The following is a 20,159-nucleotide window of genomic DNA, read 5'->3' on the forward strand; positions in this document are numbered from 1 at the left end:
TCTGCAGTCTCTGACCATCTCCTGTACTATGTCTGCAGTCTCTGACCATCTCCTGTACTATGTCTGCAGTCTGACCATCTCCTGTACTATGTCTGCAGTCTCTGACCATCTCCTATACTATATCTGCAGTCTCCACCTCCTGTTGCATGTATTTAGTTTTTGACAGCTTTCTGTAGCATTACATTTACTAAATATTATGTGTTGCTCTTTGGTAATTTCATGGGTTATACATGAGAACCCCTACATCAAGAAAGTTGGTCAAAACTGCCATAATCTATATATATAGTACAAAGTTCACATTGCTATGATGCTTGACAAGCACTATCATTATATTGCTAAGCATTATATTGCTTACCATCACTACATACATATTTTAAATAAAATCTTTACCTTCTGGTTTCATAAGTGAGAGACAGAGGTAACATGAAATTACCAAGGTTATAATGCCCACACCCTCAGGCCCCATTGAGTTTTTTTGATGAAGTCCCTGAGCAATAGACCTATGACTGGCAAGTTATTACACAATTACTTATATAATGAACACCCACTTACTAGACATAAATCATTAGCTCACAACGCCAATGGAGACCACCTGGACAGAGGGACCAAATATGAAAACGTCTACCAGCTGTGCAATTATTTTCATGAACTTTGTTCTTCGGTCATTGGCTCAGATCTAAGAAGTCTTTGAAGAGACATCAGAGGTCTCATATAGACTGACGTTTACAAATTACGCATTTCGGGGATCAATAACTCCACGCCACCACATCTGGATGATGGATACAACTACCATATAGTCATAGGAGGCACGTCCTTGGGGGCAGTCCCAAGGGTCAGTCTACTGTATGGTTTTACGATAATCTCAAAGAATCTAAAAATCAAATAGGAAGTACATGTAAATTAGCTCAGACAATGTACAAAACCTATTTTTGGCTTGATCATAACCTGCAAAAATGAAAGTGCCCTTTTTTACCAGGTGGACACTACTACTAAGTTCCCTGTTTTTTTGGAAGCGGGATGGAGTCAGCGTTTAATGAGATGAGTGATGGCACTTTTCTGGTAAGCTCAGATGTAGTAGTGTTAAAATAGAGGTACCAGCTGCTACCAGGTTCCTGCTTCTGGGGGGTCCATGTCATTACCCAATCATATTCTGATTTCCTCTCCATGGTCATCACCTTGAGCATAAGTGTGTCCAAATGACTCTGGAAATTCCTTATTTTTACTGCAATTTTATTGAAAATTTTTATCTCTCTCAACACTACTTCTGGTAATGTCTAACGCTCATGGCACTCTCTCTGGTAATGTTTAACGCTCATAGCACTCTCCTTAGTAATGCCCACTGTACACCTCTTATGGCACTCGCTTTGATAATGTCCACTGTTGAGTTCTTATGGAACTTTATCTGGTAATGTCAAGCTCTCATGGCACTCTCTTGTAATATCCAGCTCTTACAGCACTCGCCTTGTTAATATCTGTTGTTAAGCTCTTTAATACTTTCTTTGATAATATACACTATCCAAATCTTCCAGTACTCTTTCTGGTAATGTCCAGCTCTCATACCACTCTCTCTCTCAGGTAATGTTCAGCTCTAATGGTATTTTTTGGTAATATCTGGTATCCCTGCCATTCTCTAAGTTAATTTTCAGCTTTCATGGCACTCTCTAATTTATTGTTCTATTCTCATAGCACTTTCCCTGGTAAGGTTCACTGTCCAGTTCCTATGGTACTCTCTATGGTAATATCCATTATCTAGCTCTCATTTTCTGGTATTGTTCAGCTTTCATAACAATCTCTCTGGTAATGTCTAGCTCCAATTGCATTTCTTATTGCAATGTCTAATATTTCTGGCACTTTCTTGGCACTCTCTCCTATGTTCAGCTCTCATAGCACTCTCTCTGGTATGGTTCGCAGTCTGGTCCTTATGGTGATATCCATTATCCAGCTCTCATAGCACTCTAGTAATGTGTATCTCTAATGGCATTCTCTCTGGTAAGGTCTAATTCCGTGGCAGTCTCTTGGGTAACATCCAGTTCTCACGGTACTCTGGAAATATTCAGCTCTCTTTTCACTCTATTCACTTTCTCTCTATTCACTCCTGATAATACCCAACTTGTATGGATTCTTGCTGGTAAAGTTCTCATGGCACGTTCCAAGGTAGATGGCCAGCTCACTTCTGTAGACCTTTCAAAGCAGGCAATTGGATTTTATATCACATGTACATAGCGATATATATATATATATATATATATATATATATATAATAATTTACCAGTGCCATTCACCGATATTCTATATATACCATATATCCACACTATCTATTTCCCAACGTCCTTTGCTTGTTCCCCATTGTTTGTGTACACAGATAGTCTGTGTGAGTAGAAAGATGACATCTTTCTTTTAGACAGGTTTTATATTTCTGTATTCCTCTGCCCCCCTCCTCCACATGTATAACACCCACTCCTAAAATGCGTGCTGTTAATGAAGTGGGTGTCCTCTTTCATCATGAGGTCATCTGTAGAGTAGGGGGTCACCCTTCCTACCACCTTCTAAAGATTGTATCCACTGCATGAAAGGACAGAGATATTGCTGATGAAAACATTGGCCCAGATTAATGCATCCTCCGTGTTACACACAATCACAATGCTCCAATGACCCCTCTCCGTCAAAACTATTGGGGATGGCAGACAGGGGGGCGGGGAGCTTGTTGGATTTATTGCCTGGGGGTCTTTTGTGACAAGGAAATACACTTGCAAATGTTGCATATATTGAAAAAAAACAATCTTTTTAGAAGAAAACTCATTAGGAAAGTGTTGTAGAACTTAAAGCATACCCAAACTCAGAATTTTCACTTTACATGAAAGGGTAGAAACTCTTTTATGTAAGGTAAAAATTATGTTATTTTTTTTAAAGAAAAGGGTGCAGCACCGCCCCCAAATTCTTAGCCACCTAGGCTGTCAAGAATGAACGGCAGCGCAAAGCCTCCCGGGATACGTCAGGTATCCTGGGAGGCTCTTGGTCCTCTTTCTGCACATGCCCGAGTATCTCGGGCATGCACAGAAGGAGCCTTTTTGCTCAAAGAATCCTATGTCACCCAATCTTGCGTCTGGGTTGGGTGACGTAGGATGAAGAACCTGGAAGAGATGACTCCGGGATGGATGCTGGGACAATGCAGGACACCCCCGGAGTGATCAGACTACCCTGCGGGATTGAAGGTAAGTGTGTTTTTGTTTTCATTTTTTGAGTTTTGAGTATAGTTCCTCTAAAGTTTATGTAAATCCAAAATGTTCTTATGGATTATCAATGTAAAAATCATTGCAGCCAATCAGCTCCTATGCTGATACAAAAGCATTCTGGTTTGAGAAGAAGACAATGACAGAGTGGTAGAGAAGAGCTCATCACTGTGCTGATTTTCTTTCACTTTCAAACCACAGGTTGGGGGGTGAGTCCAGGACAACCTGGGCTCAGAGGAAGAAGATGATGGCCATCAGACTGAGGACATCTCGTGGCAGAAGAAAGTACTACAGGAAAAATCTCTGGACTGTAACTGAATATTGCAGCAAATGTCTACTTTAGGGAGGGAGTTCTCCTTTAAATAGAAGAATAAATCCATCCCGTTTACAGAGCTAAATCAACTTGTCTGAAGTTTTGCTTTAAATAAATCCAGTGTCTCCTTTTAAAGACTTTATGTTAAAATAAACATTAGGCAATCAAATATTAATACATTAAACTCATCCTAGATGTTTACAATGTCCTTGGCATCATCTATAGAAGTATTTGTTTTGAAGTGAATGCAGTTCTCCAGGGGGCTTTAGTAAGCACAGCTAGGGGAAGTGATGTATTCAGTGTCCAGTGGGAAGCCGTCTACCCCTGGGGGGTTGGTGCATCAGTTTAATTTGCAGGCTGGTTGCTGAACACAGATCAACATGTCTAATACAGTCTAATGCGTGTTGTCTCACCTCGTATGCTCTCCAGACTACAGGAAACTAAGTGGCTGTATAGGCAGAAGATCGGCTTTGCAATCTAAACGTTCATTGTCTCTGTTTTGATACCAAGTTCTGTCTTTAAAGACCAGAGCCTGCTCTTCACCCAAAGATTTTATTATTTATCCTTTTTAATCTGTTGAAGTCGGACACCCACACTAGACTCCTTACTAGAATTTCGAAGCCCTGATGAAGAGAGCCTGATAAAACTCCCGAAACGCTGAATTTACTATGGAATAAATTCTTCATGGGTTCCCAACAATTGATCAATTGCCATTGCCATTGTATTCACCAAATGGTCAGCTACTTTACCACTATACCGACCATCAAGCAAGAAAACTGTGAAAATGTACCTACTATGTACCTAAGGAAATGGCCCCATAAAAGCCCGGTCAAGGGCTTGTGTGTATGGGTTTGATGTGGACACAAGGTTGTTTACTGAACTTGTAGCAAACTGAACCTGGGGACATTCACCCATCACTAGACCAGAGAGGACTATGCATGGACAAAGCTATCACAGTTTGTTCATTTTGAGGCTTGGTGCCGCCATTCTTCTAACCCTTCTGTCGTAGGCTTCAAACCCACGGTTGCCTTATGGTAATACAACTCTACATCAGCAAATATATTCAATTGATAAAATAAAATAGTGGAACATTTTTATTTTGTAATGATTTTCTATAGAATTAGCAGTTCAATCTGTTTATTTTCTGGTTGTACCATCTGGCACGTTGAGTAAATGATTTAGGTCCTTGTTTTGTTGTAGAGGGGTCCTTGATTCTTTTCCTACCATGGACCAACAATTAGTATATTCTCCTATTAGCAATGGTTCCCCCCAAATTCCAAATATCCATTGGTAATCAGTCCATTGCTGTACGACCTGAATATCAATGTGTTGAAAGAGGAAGGAGATGGATCCCTTATCCTGCACCTGCAGTGGGCAACATGTCCATGTCCCCCTGAACCAATGCTGCTAGTAAATTCAGTTCACCATATAGTTGTATAAGGAAGGTAAACCCCAGTGGTAAAATGGAAAAAATAGTAGAACACCATTTTTTTGATGCCAGTGTCCCATTTTTTTTCATTTCAATGACTTATCAAGAAGTGAGAGAATCAAGCAATCATTCAATCAAATGTTACCATTTATATAGCTAGTATTGGTTCTTTGAGATAAAATGGGGAAGGCAATCTTAGCTACAAAGCTGTTGGCCCCTAAAATGTATTTTAAATGTTGCCCTCAATGTACTAACATAGCTCATTTTATCCATTGATATTACATAGGTCCTCTGTCGATGATCTCATTACAGGGCAATTTGCCCTTGTACTGATTTACAGCTCCTTTTTATTCCATTATTCCAGAAAATATAACCCAGGCCATAGCGAGGGGTCTGGCCATTTTGTGAAAATGCTGTCACTCTCTCCGAATTACATTTTCCAAACTACTTAAAAGATCGTAAATCCATCATATGTTTTATGTGGTTATGTTATGGCATCATCTATAGCTTAGAGCTCCATTACAGGCTGCAGTTTTATGTAATTCAGAGATGGCTTTGGGAAAGCCACAGAGAATCTAGATTTATTTTTATGATGGGACCAAGTGGTGACATATGTGACTGTCCCTTTAAAAGGTCAGTGATGCCAAAAATATTATATCAGTGGTGAAGAGCTAAACCAGCTGACAGTTTAAATTGAACATATATCACTTAAATGTGTTACTTAGTATATCAAAAGGTGCATGAACATGCATGATGTTTTCAATTACTTCACCTGGTGTAAATGGGCTCTTACTCTGGAGCCTAAATGCCGGTTCTGCTGTAGATTTATAAATATCTATACTAAAATTTGTTGTTCATCAATGTAATCTGGAAATGAAGTGGTGGCTGCTCAGGGGTGTAACCGTAACCCCTATGGCTCCTCATAGGCGGGGCTTTGACATGTGTTGCCCATTTTAAAGGTGATTTTCTGCCCGTGCACACCTTCCCACCTCACGTTAAATGCTAAAGCAGCATAGGAGAGGTGGAAGGATAACGAGTGGCCATGTCCATAGTTGTACCTTCTGGATTTAGCCCCCTTCCCTGATGTAAGGAGCTGATGGACTGATGGAGAGAATCCTCAAGCCATAAAGGAAGGGGAAGCTGCCTGAAGATGGGGGTTTCAAAGAAATCTTCAAAGAGGGTGTGTTTGTAGTGCAGCCTGTGTGTTAGTGTGTGCAAGGGTACCCAACGGAATCACAGCTTGCAGCAGCACTGGCAGTTGCTACCCCTCTTCGGGGGGAAGAAAAGGGTCCTATCCAAAGTTCCCACTGGTTACTAGTTACACGGTACAATAGCAACTGACTTTGTAATCCAATTCATATTTCTTAAATTGTCAACCCGCTGAAATTAGAGTCCTAACCAATGGCCTATTCTGGAAATCCTACAAGTAAACTACACTTGTATAACATCCGAGAGCCTGACATGTATTTGTAATAAAATAAACATCCAACTATTCAATAATAATAATAATAATAAAGCCGGTTACACAAGGGTACGGCGTACTGGTGCTGTGTTACAGGCTCTTCCTGTGACAAAAGCCTTTTAGCGCAAAGTGGATTATCACTAATAGCCTCTAATGCTGCCGGGATTCGATTAGGAGCAGTGATTAAACTTGGCTGCTGCTTGGTCGATTCTACTCAGCGTTTTCCCAGCTTCCAAGTGTAAATAGAATATTTTGCCCTATACTATGTCCAACACATGTTCTGTGTGTCTGATCACATCTCCCGGCTCTAGGTGGGATTATCGTCCTGAGGTTCCCAGAGTACATTGTAACTCTAAACGCTCCAGATTTCCCTACTATCCGTAATCTTCCTGACCCCGGACCTAATTCACAGGATTGTAGTAATGTAAGATTTTATTACAGAATAAATACATTATATATGGACACAGCTCACCGCACATAACTCTATATTACTCATGTATGCTCCAGGAGACATATTATATTCATGCGGTGCATCCTGCTTTGTTCCACAATGCGACGTATAAATCATTATTTGGGTGACGGCGGCCTAATGTCCTCCAGAGCAATGCTGGATTAGGAGGTAATGGAAATATCAGGGAACTGGAAGTGGAATCATATGTTAGTCAATACCAACCTGTCTACAGCTCCATGGTTGGCCTACTTTTGCCCCCTCTCTGTACGCTTTAAGCTCTAACATGTACTTTACAAATAATAATATTAATAATATATTGCTATAAATGGTAAATACAGGGATGATATACACCTATGAGAGTTTTTTTGTCTCCTGGCCAACCAAGTTCTTACATGCAGAGAAATTACAATTGTTTAGAGGTTGAACAGTTTTAGGTAAAAGAAAACACTTAATACACTGTAACCCTAATACACTGGCCCACTGTAACCCTAATACTAACCCTCCCTGTAACCCTAATACTAAAACATCTTGTAACACTAACCCTCCTTGTTAACCTAATACTAACCCTCCCTGTAACCATATTACTAACCCCCCCTGTAACCCTAATACTAACCCTGCTTGTAATCCTAATACAAACCCTTCCTGTAACTCTCCTACTAACCCCCCTGTAACCCTAATACTAACCCTCCTTGTAACCCTAACACTAACCCTCCCTGTAACCCTATTACCAATCCTCCCTGTAACTCTAATTCTAACCCTTTCTGTAACCCTAATACTAACCCTCCTTGTAACTCTAATACTAACCCTCCCTGTAATCCTAATACTAACCCTTCCTATACCCATAATACCAACCCTCCCTGTAACCCTAATACTAACCCTCCCTGTAACTCTAATACTATCTCTCCTTGTAACCCTAATATATACTAACTATTTATACCAACCCTTCCTGTAATCCTATTATTAACCCTCCATGTAACCCTAAAACTAACTAACTAACTAACTAACCCTGTTACTGATACTTCTTGTAATCCTATTACTAGTCCTCTATGTGTCCCTAATACTGATCACACTGGAAGCAACACACAATTCCTTCCTGCAACTCCAGCACTAACATTTTCTTGGAATCAAACACTAATCTTCTCTGTAATCTCAACACTAACTTACTTTCTACCACTGACCCTGTAAACCTAACATACTCAAGAATGTATCCCTAACTAAAATGTTCCTTGTAACCCTCAAATGTAACCTTCCTGCAAACTTGACACTAGTTCTTTCTATAACCCCAAAACTAATACCTTCGGTAATTCCCACATAAACCCTATCAAGTAACACTAACCCTCCCTGCACCCTCAGAATACCCCTACCTGTAACCCTTATTAACCTTGCCTGTAAAGCTAAGCCTAACTCTCCTTCAAATCCTCTCTGTGACCTTATCCTGTAACCCTAACACTAAATTTCCCTACAGCATTTACCTTCCATGTAACACTAACTGTCTCAGTAGACCTACTACCAACCCTTACTGTAACCCTCCCACCCTTGCTACAACACTAACTCTCCCCGTAACCCTAATACTAACCCTTCACTAGCCTTCCTTTAACCCTGACATCAACCTTCCCTGTAATCCCTACACTAATCCTGCCTATACCCGTTAAAAATACCCTGCCAAAGAGTTTGGATTTTTTGGACTTTTGACCCAACCTGTGAAAACAAAAGAAGCCCAATTTATCCTCACCTAAATCTAAGCACCCATATGAATTCCTTTACTATCCTTCCTCACTTCTTAGACTGCTGCCACCTTTGTGAACTACTGCCGCCATTTTTGTGGAAAACCACACACACGTCATTTGCATACCGGCAGTACAGTGCTTGGGGTACATACAACTTTATTCTGAAAATCTAAAATAAAAATCATAATTATTGGGTAACGAAAATATATCTGCCTTTCATTAATCAAAGTTTCCGGTCACCTTCACCTCCTATCATACGGGTCCTGCTGTGGTCCACGGTCCAATTTGGAGATAGACTTTCATCATGATACAAACACCAGCGGCTTCTCTCATCTCTTTAGCTCCGATTGATCACAATCTAATATAATCTGTGTTCAGGACAGTGATAGAGATCATGTACGGAATTAATTAGCCTTTGTATACTAAGTCTGGTATTACAATCTCAATTAATATCATCGACCTTTCTGTCGATGATGGTCTAAGGGATTAAAGAGGTTTTCAACTCCATTACCCCCCCCCAACCTATAAATTAAGTGAGATTATCATCTGCGACGACCGGTACTTTAATGATGCGTTATCTGTCTGAACAACAAGCAACTAATGGAAGCCATGCTGTTTTCCTGACCGGCTAATGTAATTGGTTAAAGACCTTGAGTCTCTGTCTCGGCAGGCTTGTGAAAGATCAAACGAAAAGCATCATCGCCCGTAATTAATACACTAACGTGGCAGCAGAGCTGTTAACGTGGATTAACGATGAGCCCTTTTCATTTATTGCACAGAGGAGACAGGTGACAGGTTAATGTGGTGTCACCATAAACAAGGGTTGCTGAAATACGGGCCTCAAGGTCGGAGGAATAAGCCTTTATTAAAGGTTAATAGTGATTGGAGTATCAGTCAAAACAAAATACCTATTGATGGAAGTTGATGAGCTGAAGCACTTCATTGACTTCATAAATTTCAAAAGAACTCAACCAGGGAGGTTGAAAGACTTGGCTTCTCAGTTCTATCTATTGGCCGACATTGCCAAAATAGTTGTCACTCATGTTTCCTAATATTTGATTTATTTTAGGCGGTATGGTGTAGAAAGAAAAGGACACCCTTAGGTGTTTTCACAAAGCAGAGTTCAAAATTAGAACAGAAGTATCCCACATAAGGCCTTAAAGGATACTTAAAGCCGGTGGACTATTCAGATCAAAAACATTCACCAAAAACTTCTATATCAGCTTTAGAGCAAAGTTCACTTTGAAGCAGGGTTGGCAAGGTTCACACATGTTCTCTATTAGTTCCTCCGCTGCAATGTTCTAGTGAAGGAGAAATGTTCAGGTATAGAGGTGTAAGTGTCCATGGCCATTCACCAATCCATGTACCATCTTGTGAAATAGGGTCCTTCATCTCAAGTAGGCTCCACATTGGATTCTAACATAAAAAGTAATTTTCCAGAGGGCTACAGATGAACGGGGTGCTAATAACAACAAGCTATTACCACTATTAAAATTTAATTCCAGCTCACCAGTATTCCAGAAGAGCTGGAGTAGATCACTGGTCACCGACTACTCTACCTGGTGGTTACACCTATTAAGCCACAACTCTATTTAGATATCCAATGTGGTGAAATGTGGTGTAGATATTATATATTATATAATATATAATATATAATATATATATATTATTTCTGGGGAAGATACTGAAAAGAAGGAAACATATCATTTAAGGGGTAATTTAAGGAGTTTTTGGTTAAGGGGTAGGAAAGGGTATATATGATTGTTGGTGGTTGAAGTGGGAGAGGATTTAGGTATGAAGAATATACAGTGGTTGGGTTTAGAAGAATATTTGGCTTGGTGGAGATGAATGTTGGGGTAAATATGGTTGTTGGAAATAAGTGTACAGAAGAATGTATGGTATATATGGCTGTTGAAACTTGGTCAGGGAAAGAGGTAGTGAATACTGTAAATAGTTTGGGGTTGCTAGGCATAATGGAGGGGTATATGTGGCTCCTAAAGGTTCCTGGGGATTGAAGTGAAGTATATATGGGACTTGGGTGGAGGAGAAGGGTAGTGGAAATAGTTGATGGTTAAGGACAAGAGATAGTGTATACATAGCTGATGAGGGTGGGTAGGGGAGAATGGTAAGATATAAATGGCTGTTCTGGGGCAGTATGATGTAGAAAGGTAGGGTCCACATGGCAGTTGGGGGTTTGTGGGGAAGAGAGGCAGGTGGGGGGAAAAGTGTATATTTAAACATCCCAAAAACATGCAGTTAGGTTGATTGGCTTCCCCTCACAATTGACCCTAGACAGTATTAAAGACATATGACTGAGGTTGGGATGTTGGATTGTGAGCCCCTTTGAGGGAAAGTTAGTGTAGTATGATGGCGCTATATTAATACTGTGTAATAATAATGATAATAATAATAATGGAGATATATAAGACTGTATTTGGAGTCAGTGGGCAATAGAGTTACTGTATATATGGCTGTAAAGATGGAATGATAGGGAGGAAAAGAATTGTATATATGACTTGGGAGCAAATGAGGAAAGAGAGGTAGTGTAGCTACAATTAGGGAATATTGTGCAGACGTATAAGTGGGAGATGAATTATATGGGGCTAACAAAGTTTGTTAAGCTTTTAGAGTTGTGCAAAACTTTTTATTGCACAGGATTTAAAAAAAATGTAGTGCACATGTTAAAAAATTGCAATGGCAGAAGAATAACTAGGGCTAAAAAAGATAATTGTCCTAGAAGAGGAGGTAGAAGAAAATATAAAGCTTTCCCTAAAGCCTCACCGGTGCAAAACGTTCCCCATGGGTTGGCCCAAATATTTGATTGGTCCAAATGTATCTTACTTTCCTTTATGGTATTAGTGATTCCTAACAAGTAATGTACTTTTACAACCACCTCATTGGAAAAAAGGGTGTAATATTGTATTGATGTCATTCACTTTGTTGTATGATTAATGTAGTAAGTGGTTTCTTGACATTTTCCTACAATTCTGTGAGCAATTTTGGCTAAACTCTCTTCAGGCACTGGATACTCTCTCATAGTTTTCTTTTCCAATCTGTCCCACAAAAACTCCCCAGCTTGTGTGCTCCAAGGCCTCCTCGTTTTGTTTTCATGCATCCCTCCCCTTCCCCAACTGTTGGCCTATTTATGATCCAAAGCTGCGGGTGATTGGCGTTTTTTTATTTTTATGTGTAATTACATGGTCACTTATCAAATTCTATGTGACAGCTGCACGTTAACAGCCTTGGGGACGGTCGGCAGCACCTCTCTCCCCTTGGCAAAGCATTGCATGTGCAAGCTCTGGTAATGGACAGTGAAATGAGAGGACAGGGCGTTCACAATAGCAGATCATTAGTGAGCTTGGCCCCTGGGGACATCCATTAAATAATAAGCCAAGTGTTCCAGAGATGTGACCTGTGAGAAGGAAATCAATACTCTCCTCCGACGGGGCTCAGGGTGAAAACGGCAACAGTCTACTTTTCTACATCTAAAGCCCCCTTCAAAACCATAGCTGCTGATGGGTTGAAATAATGTATGTGGGGGACCTATGCTGGTTTGTATAAAGCGAAACTCCAGATAAGCCAATAACTAGAATGCAACTCAAGTCAAAAGACCATTTACTGTAAATGTTCAAAAAGATTTGGACCTTTTTTTAATCCTAAATTTTTAACCATTTTGAAAGCTTTACTGGCTCTTCTAGGAAATCTAATGACCATTACTTCACCATGGTGGGTGAAGTGAACCCTTGTTGCTGGTGCTCCAACCTAAATAGTTTCATTGGAACCTTGATTTCACCCACCTCCATTCAAAAGAAGCCAGGAGGACAGATCTATTCAGATAGCCAAATGAGTTCAGGTGTTTCCAGTTTCTGTTATTCCTCCATCATACAACAACATTTTGAACAATCATGCTCTTCTGACTTTGTGGTCGCAGTTTGGTGAAGACCTTTTTCTGGTCCGGCATGACTGTGCCCCTGTGTACAAAGCTATCCTCATAAGATCCAAGATACAATTGGACCAGTTTGGTTTGGAGGAACTCGAGTGTCCTGCACAATGCCCTGACCTCAACCCTAATAAACACCTTTGGGATGAACTGAAATGCCAATAGTGACCCAGATCTTCTCATCCAACATGAGTTCTGGATTTCACCAATGGGCCCAAATTCCCACAGGCACCCTTAGAAATCTTGTGGATCCTCCATTGATGGTGGAGTTCAAACCTCCCAAGAAAAAGATTTTTTTGTAATAGTACAATCAACCATTGATCAACTGAAACAGATTTAGATTGATGATTTCAAGTCCTATGGGTGGTTGATTATAAATAGATCTCAATCAAACAGCATTGGAAATTACTTTTCAGAACCATTTCTTGTCTCCTGTTCAGTTAAATTAAAATGAAGATCATCAGGTGGAAACCCACCTAGGAAATGAAATAACAAATAAAATCAATTACATTTACCCAGCCGCCCCTGATCCCCCGAAAACTAAATTAGGCATGCTTGTTTAGCATTGACCAATTAGAATAAGCTATTGGGATCCTCTTCCTGGTCAATAAAAATGAATAAGGATCATGGATGGAAACCCAACTATAGCAAAATAGCAAACAAGCTCAGTACAACTAAACCACCAACAATGATCACCTGATATTGACGCGTTAGTTTTTAATTGACCAATTGAAATCTGTGATTTAATAGCCAATGAGATCCTTATCTAATTGGCATCAATACACCAAACAACATATCTGATTTTAGTTTTTTACAGCCAGGGTGACAATGGGGTTGTATCTAATCAGGTCGCCCCGTGGTTTGCTGCACTTGACCCGCAGTCATCACAAGGCCATATTTAATAATCTGGAACTTGTTTTCCTTTTCTATGTGGTTCCTCGGAGTTAATCTCATCTAATGTGAAATCTCAGCACTCTGTGTTATTCCAGAGATCAATCTCTCAACACACAGACATGTAGATGTACAAACAACACCGAACAGTTAAAAGCCCTGTAAAGTGATATCTCCCCGAACGCTGTACGCCTCACTCCCCCCATTGACTTTACAACGTATACAGACACACACTCCATTGGCAGCCCTTATTGGAAGCATTAGTGTGTATAAGCACATGCAAAGAGTTTTTAAAGCTGAACTCCAGGAAAAAAAGTTATTGGAGTTACGTTTATTATATATATTATTACATATATTACAGTTTTATGGCTCCGGTTTGCCTTACTGCCTATCCAGTCCATCTCCTCCACCATCTCCTCCAGGTTGGTACAGTTAGAACTTGGTCACCTCCTTTCTCCCTGCCTGTGATTAGATAGTGAAGGAGCTGCAGCAGACAGATGAGTCAACACGCATTCTTCTCCTACCAGAAGGTTCCTTGCTTACACATGTGCATGCAGAAAACCTGATTGGCCCATTTCAATTTGACAGTTGTGATTTTACATGAACATAGGCTGATTGCTATATAGGAGACGTAGACTAGTTGCATTTAAAGTGATATTGTCAGTGCTTGTAAGGAAGAATTAGAGACTCTGCCGGGTTGATCTCTAGCACTCCTTTAGAATGATTTCCTCTTGCTTCCTGTCTCAGTGACAACAGTTTTACCGGACAGAGTTGTCTGATAATCACAAACTGAAAAAATATATTTTTATAATTCAAATTGAAAGTTTTTTTTAAAAAACAAGATTGAAGTGCTGCTGAGAAAAGAGGAGGAATCAGGGAAGGTAAAATATAAGTAGATAAATCTTTTGTTGGAAATAGGTTATCCTTGGGCCATAACACAGACAGCGCAATCTGCTCCCCATGGCTGGACAGACCTCACACACAAAACCTTGACTGAGGTCCAATCACCAGGGCCCCCGAGGGAGAGACAACCAAAGTCCTCGACCCTCTGTGGTCACAGCATGAAAATATGAAGGCGCTGATACAATGAGATCCCGCTACAAATAAAACCGAAACTGTGCCTGCCCCTCCTGGGGGTACTGAGTACACCTGGGTCAGGGGAAAGGGGGCAGAAAGAGAGTGAGAAATTCAGGGGGAGAGAAATAGATAAATGGTAAGAGGAAGGGGAGGGAGAAAAGGGGATAGAGGGAAATTGAGACATTGGGCCTGATTTTTTAAAGTTCTCCAAAGCTGGAGAGGATACACTTTCATCAGTGAAGCTGGGTGATCCAGCAAACATGGAATAGATTTCTTAAAAGTCATTTCCTATTTATTAGCAAATGTTTTCAATCCTGGACCATATCCATTCCAGGTTTGCTGGATCACTTAGCTTCACTGAAGAAAGCGTATCCTCTCCAGCCAGGGAGATCTTTATTAAATCAGGGCCAATGAGTGGATGAAAAGATAGAGGGGAAAAGAGACAAGAAGAGATGGAAAAAGAGAGGGAGAAAGAAATAGAATAATGGAAAAGAAGAGAGGGATTGATATAGAGGATGAAAGGAGAGACAAGGAAAGAGAGAAAGAGAGAGAGATAAAATTTGGGAAAAAGAGAGGGAATGGTAGAATGGGGGGAGCAGGGAGGAGAAGGGAAATACGAAGAGATTAGGAAAAAGGGAGAAAGGAGAGAGCAAGAGTGGGAAAGAAGGGGAGAGAGATAGGAGGATGGAGGGGAGGAACGAAAGAAGAGAGAGAAGAAATATAGAAAGAGAGGGATAAGGAGAAGAGAGTGGGAAAACAACTGATGGGGAAAGGGAAAAGATGGAGAGGGGAGAGAGAGAACGAGAGAAGAGGGGAGAGAGAAAGAAAGGGAGGTAGAAGGAGCATGAACGAGGGGAAGCAGGAAGAAGATAAAGAGAAGGACAGAGGGAGAAAAAGATAAAAAGTGAAAGAAGGAGAGAGAGACGCACTCAGAGAGAAGAGAGGAAAGCAGGATTTTTTAATACCTGCATCATTTGGCTTTTATAGCTTATTATTATCACAAAATATTTGTTTCCTGAATGAACTCAATAGGATTATAAGATTTTGGTTGACACGTGTGGTTGGGCAGGAAGTGAAGGCAAATTTCCCCTCAGTCCAAAGTTTAATAAAATATTTTAGCTAAATGACGACTTTACCAGTAGCACTGATGGGTCACCTCTTGTTATTTGCAATGGACAGATGCGGTTCTGATTACTGAGATCAGGGGGGTGATTGTAAATCCAAGAAGAACGAAACAACCAATATAAAACAGAGGACAATGTTGGGGTTCCTCTCGCCCCTTTATAAATAGACCCCCCAATTCCTCTGCCTTAGGAAAACATGTGCCGGAATCCAATCAAGGGCTCCCCTCCGGCTGTGTTTCGGATCATGTCCTATCCCGGAATCCCACTGACTGGATCTGTAGCAAAGTTTGATTTTTATTTTTGTCCGCTGTCATTGGTTTGTTATCATAACTTCTTGTATGTTTTCATACCGTCCCCGGGGGGACTGCACTCTACCGGCTGACATGACTATCCTGGGGCTTCAAGGAGGGCTACAGCTCAATCACAGCAAGAGGGGCAACAGGGAGGAGAAGGTGGAGGAGAAACAGAATGAGAGAGGAGACAAAGGAAAGGAAAGAAGACAAAGAAGGAATAGAGACAGAGAGAGGAAACTGTAAATGAGAAAGATGATAGACAAAGATGAGAAAAAGGGAAAAAAGATAAGAGGAAAGAGAAGGGGAAAGAAAGAAAAAAGAGAAAGAAAAGGAATAAAAAAAGAAAGAGTGAAAATAAAGGTAAGGGAGGAAGAGGGAGCGAGAAAGAGAGAAAAGAAAGAAGACAGAAAAGGGAAAAGAGAACGGAGGAAGAGAAAGAAAAGAGAGAGAAGAAGGGAGAAGCTGAGAATAAAGAGAAAGGAAAAAGTGAGAAAGATGAGAAGGGGGAAATGATGGATGGATTGGTGGATGGAGCGATGTAGGGATAGGGAGGATAAGGGGGAATAAAGGAGAGATATAGGGAGAGGTGTTGGTAGGGGAAGTGGACAGGTATAAGGATAAAGGGATAGACAGAAAGAAGGAAATAGAAAGGTACAGGAAAGGAAAAAAAGAGGAAGAAAGACATAAAGTCATAAAAAGAAGTGTTCATACTGCCTTTGTGCAGCCTTTATTACCATAACCCCAGGTGATCCTGCCATGAAAGTGACTTTTCTTTATATGGTGACAACACTCAGTCCCTGTCTCCTGTGTTGTCACCCTCTTTCCTATGGGGAACATGCTGATACATATTACATGTTATGGTCTGCAGGAATCCCACCTTAGGGGTACAATGACAATTGTATATGACACGCAATGCTTTAGCACACTAAATATTACTCATGTGCTTTGAATCAGCGCAGTGTTTGCATTCTGCTGCAGAACTGCTGTAGGGACTAAAACAACACATTGGGGGCGATCCATCAGTCCATCCAGCTGTCGGAAATCCCTTTCAACCCAACCCAATAATAAATCTTCCCCGGCAGGAGTGCCTTGTCATTACACAGGGGGGTGAGTGCCATTATTGGGGGACGCACAGTAGCAGCTCCGACTTAAAAGCCCAATCATTCGGCTTCTGTGAAATTACCCGCTGACTTGATAAACAATGAAATAAAAAAAACCCCAAACAAATCTTAACACCATAATAATGTAAAAAAAATGATTTCTTGAAGGGTTAGTCCATTAGAAAACACAAATGTTACTTTTAGATGACATGGTCCTTTAAATACCAGCTGACTTCTCCTGTTCCCAGCTCTGCCCCCTTCCACATGTATTATAGGTGCTCTGACTTTTTTTAAAGTTTAATTCATCATAATTGCAGCTTATTTTCTTTTTTTTTCATTTCACTAAAAATAATGACAACTTTTTTTTCCAACCTCTCTTCTTATTCTCCAAATGTTACAGGGTAAACTTTAAATTATTTTTTAATATTTAAAAAGTCTTTGCGTTTGTTTTTCTGATTCCTTTAGGAGAACCTTTTATCATTTTTAACTAGTAGACACACACAGATACTTTATAGAATTCTATCAATCCCTTTCTCCATCCATCCCTCTCAACATCCATCCACCCGTCCATCCATCCATCCATCCATCCCATCCAGCTATTCCTTTCTCCATCCATCCATCCATCCATCCATCCATCCATCCATCCATCCAAGACTAATACAGACAGTGACACAGGAGGAGTACTAAGAAGTTAGATAGAGATAAGAGATACACAGATAACACAGAGAGAATCACAGGATGGATAGATATAGAAAGGAAAGTAGATAAATAATAATAGAAGAAAGAGGTATCAGTTTTTCTATTTTGTTATCTATTTATCATCAATATATTTATTCTATCAATATCTGTCCTAGCTCTTCTATAGTGTTTCCCTCTCTATAATATAATTGGTGTATCTCTTATCTGCATGTAATAGATATATAGAGAAAAGAAATGCTGGATGGATAGATACATTGTCTTATTTTTTTCTTTTCTTTTCTTTTCTTTTCTCTCTCTCTCTCTCTCTCTCTCTCTCTCTCTCTTTCTTTCTTTCTTTCTTTCTCTCTTTTTTCTTTCTTTCTTTCTTTCTTCCTGTCATTTTTTTTTCATTATCTACCATCGGTTTTCTTTTTTTCTTTCCTTCTTTCTCTCTCCTGTTTCCCTCTCTGTATGATCTTTGTATCTCTGTATCTGTATGTAACTTTTTATTATGACATCTATAGACACACAGATATTTCTCTTTCTCTCTATCTCTTCCTTTCCACACTCATTTATCTTCATGTTTTCTTTTTTCTTTTTATATCCTCATCTTTCTCTCTCTGTTTTATCTCGCTGTATCTACTTTTTTAGTATCACAGATCTACAGATACACAGATAGATTGTAAGCTCTTCTGTACAGGATCCTCTCCTCCTATGTCATGGTTTGTATCTGTCTGTCATTTGCAACCCCTATTTATTGTACAGCGCTGAGTAATATGTTGGTGCTATATAAATACTGTTTATTAATAATAATATTGGATTTTTCTATCCGAGGTCATCGTCTATTTCTCCTCTTCTATATTTTTCCATATCCGCACACATTTTTATATCTCTATAATTACTTTTTCCATTCTTTCTCCCCCGTCCCCTCTCTGATAAAACTTTCTTCCCCTCGTCAGACGTGCAGGACGTGTATGGCACTCACATTTCGGTGACGTTCTCCACGTTTTGGAAGACGGAGATGTTGGTGACGGTGTTGGGCTCCAGGCATTGGATGAAGGTGGAATAGCACCGGCAGTATTCGGGGCAGGAAGTAGCGGCGCCGGCTGCCAGGAGAAAGGTGAAGGCGGTCAGCAGCCGGCAGGTGTGAAACAGGCTGTCCATCTTCATGGCGGCGTCAGTAAGTCGTGCATTCCCAGGTGCCATGGCAGGTCAGTGGCCGGTGATGTGTTGGTGGTGCTGGCTCATGGCTCTTCTAGCAGCTCCCTCCCTGCTGCCTCCCTCAGCCTCCTCTGAGCTCTCATCTGCCCCAATCTCCAGACAAGTGGATGGGAGGGGCTGGGGAGAAGCTCCATCTCCCTCCCTGGACACATTAATAAATACTTAAAGACGGCACTGATTGTCCACAGTCCCTATCGATCCATCACATGACCACCCCCTGCCTGGTCCACCGAGCCCCCACCATCTCTGCATGGGGCAACTTATCCCTCATGGCAAACAATTGGTCCAATCGGGAAGCCGAGGAGGAATTTCCAGGAGATCGGCCAATGTCATGGCTGGGCAAACCGAACGATTCTGAGCAAAGGCGGAGTCGCTGATTGGTTGCTTTATTGCAATGCCCATAAGCGGGCAGGTGTGTACAGACCCAGATTGGCCGCAATTGCCAAGTTGAGTGGTGAAGTTTGAGGACCTGTCTAAGCAATCCATCTCGTTCGAAAATAGTCAGCTGGGTAATTGGTGGTGAAATTTAGCAGACCATACACCATGCAATCTGATTGTACAATCTCATTTATGCTGCCCATATTCTCCATAATCTGATTGTACAATCTTCTTTAAATTGCCCATACTGTATACAATCCGATTGTACAATCTCACCTTTGCTGCCCAAATACTATACAATCCGATTGTACAATCTCACTTATGCTGCCCATATACTATACAATCCGATTGTACAATCTCATTTATACTGCTCAAATACTATACAATCTGATTGTACAATCTTCCTTTTGCTGCCCATATACTATACAACCTGATTGTACAATCTTAAGTATGCTGAATATACATTAACAAGCTGATTGTACAATCTCATTTATGCTGTCAAAATACTAAACAATCTGATTGTACAAAATGCTTTATGCTGCCCATACACTATGCAATCTGATTGTACAATCTCCTTTACATCAAAGAATTAAAGGGTGATGCTTTACAAAACGTGTGATTGTTTGGGCCAGATCTTACCTTTATTACTAAAACGAGAGGAACATAGAAACTCCATGCAGATTATGTCCTGGCTGAGATTCAAACCTGGGACAAACCTGTGCTGCAAAGGCGAGAATGCTAACCACCATGCCCATACCGACCATTTGGTTATGATAAATCCCCAGCATAGTAAATTGTCCTTTATGCTGCCTTTCGGCTTTACAATCTGATTGTACAATCTTTAT

General features: G+C 40.5%; 1 protein-coding gene across 1 annotated transcript in view; it reads right to left on the reverse strand.

The window, feature by feature from the left end:
• Positions 1-19,055, reverse strand: part of NTRK1 (neurotrophic receptor tyrosine kinase 1) — a 56,239-nt gene extending 37,184 nt beyond the window's left edge. The window contains exon 1 of the mRNA XM_072427971.1: positions 18,701-19,055. Coding sequence (XP_072284072.1) covers positions 18,701-18,921 — 221 coding nt within the window. The 5' untranslated portion in view covers positions 18,922-19,055. The remainder of the gene's footprint in view (positions 1-18,700) is intronic.
• Positions 19,056-20,159: the final 1,104 nt, after the last annotated feature.

The sequence above is a fragment of the Pyxicephalus adspersus genome, chromosome 12 (assembly GCF_032062135.1).
Source record: "Pyxicephalus adspersus chromosome 12, UCB_Pads_2.0, whole genome shotgun sequence".
Taxonomy (NCBI): Eukaryota; Metazoa; Chordata; class Amphibia; order Anura; family Pyxicephalidae; genus Pyxicephalus; species Pyxicephalus adspersus.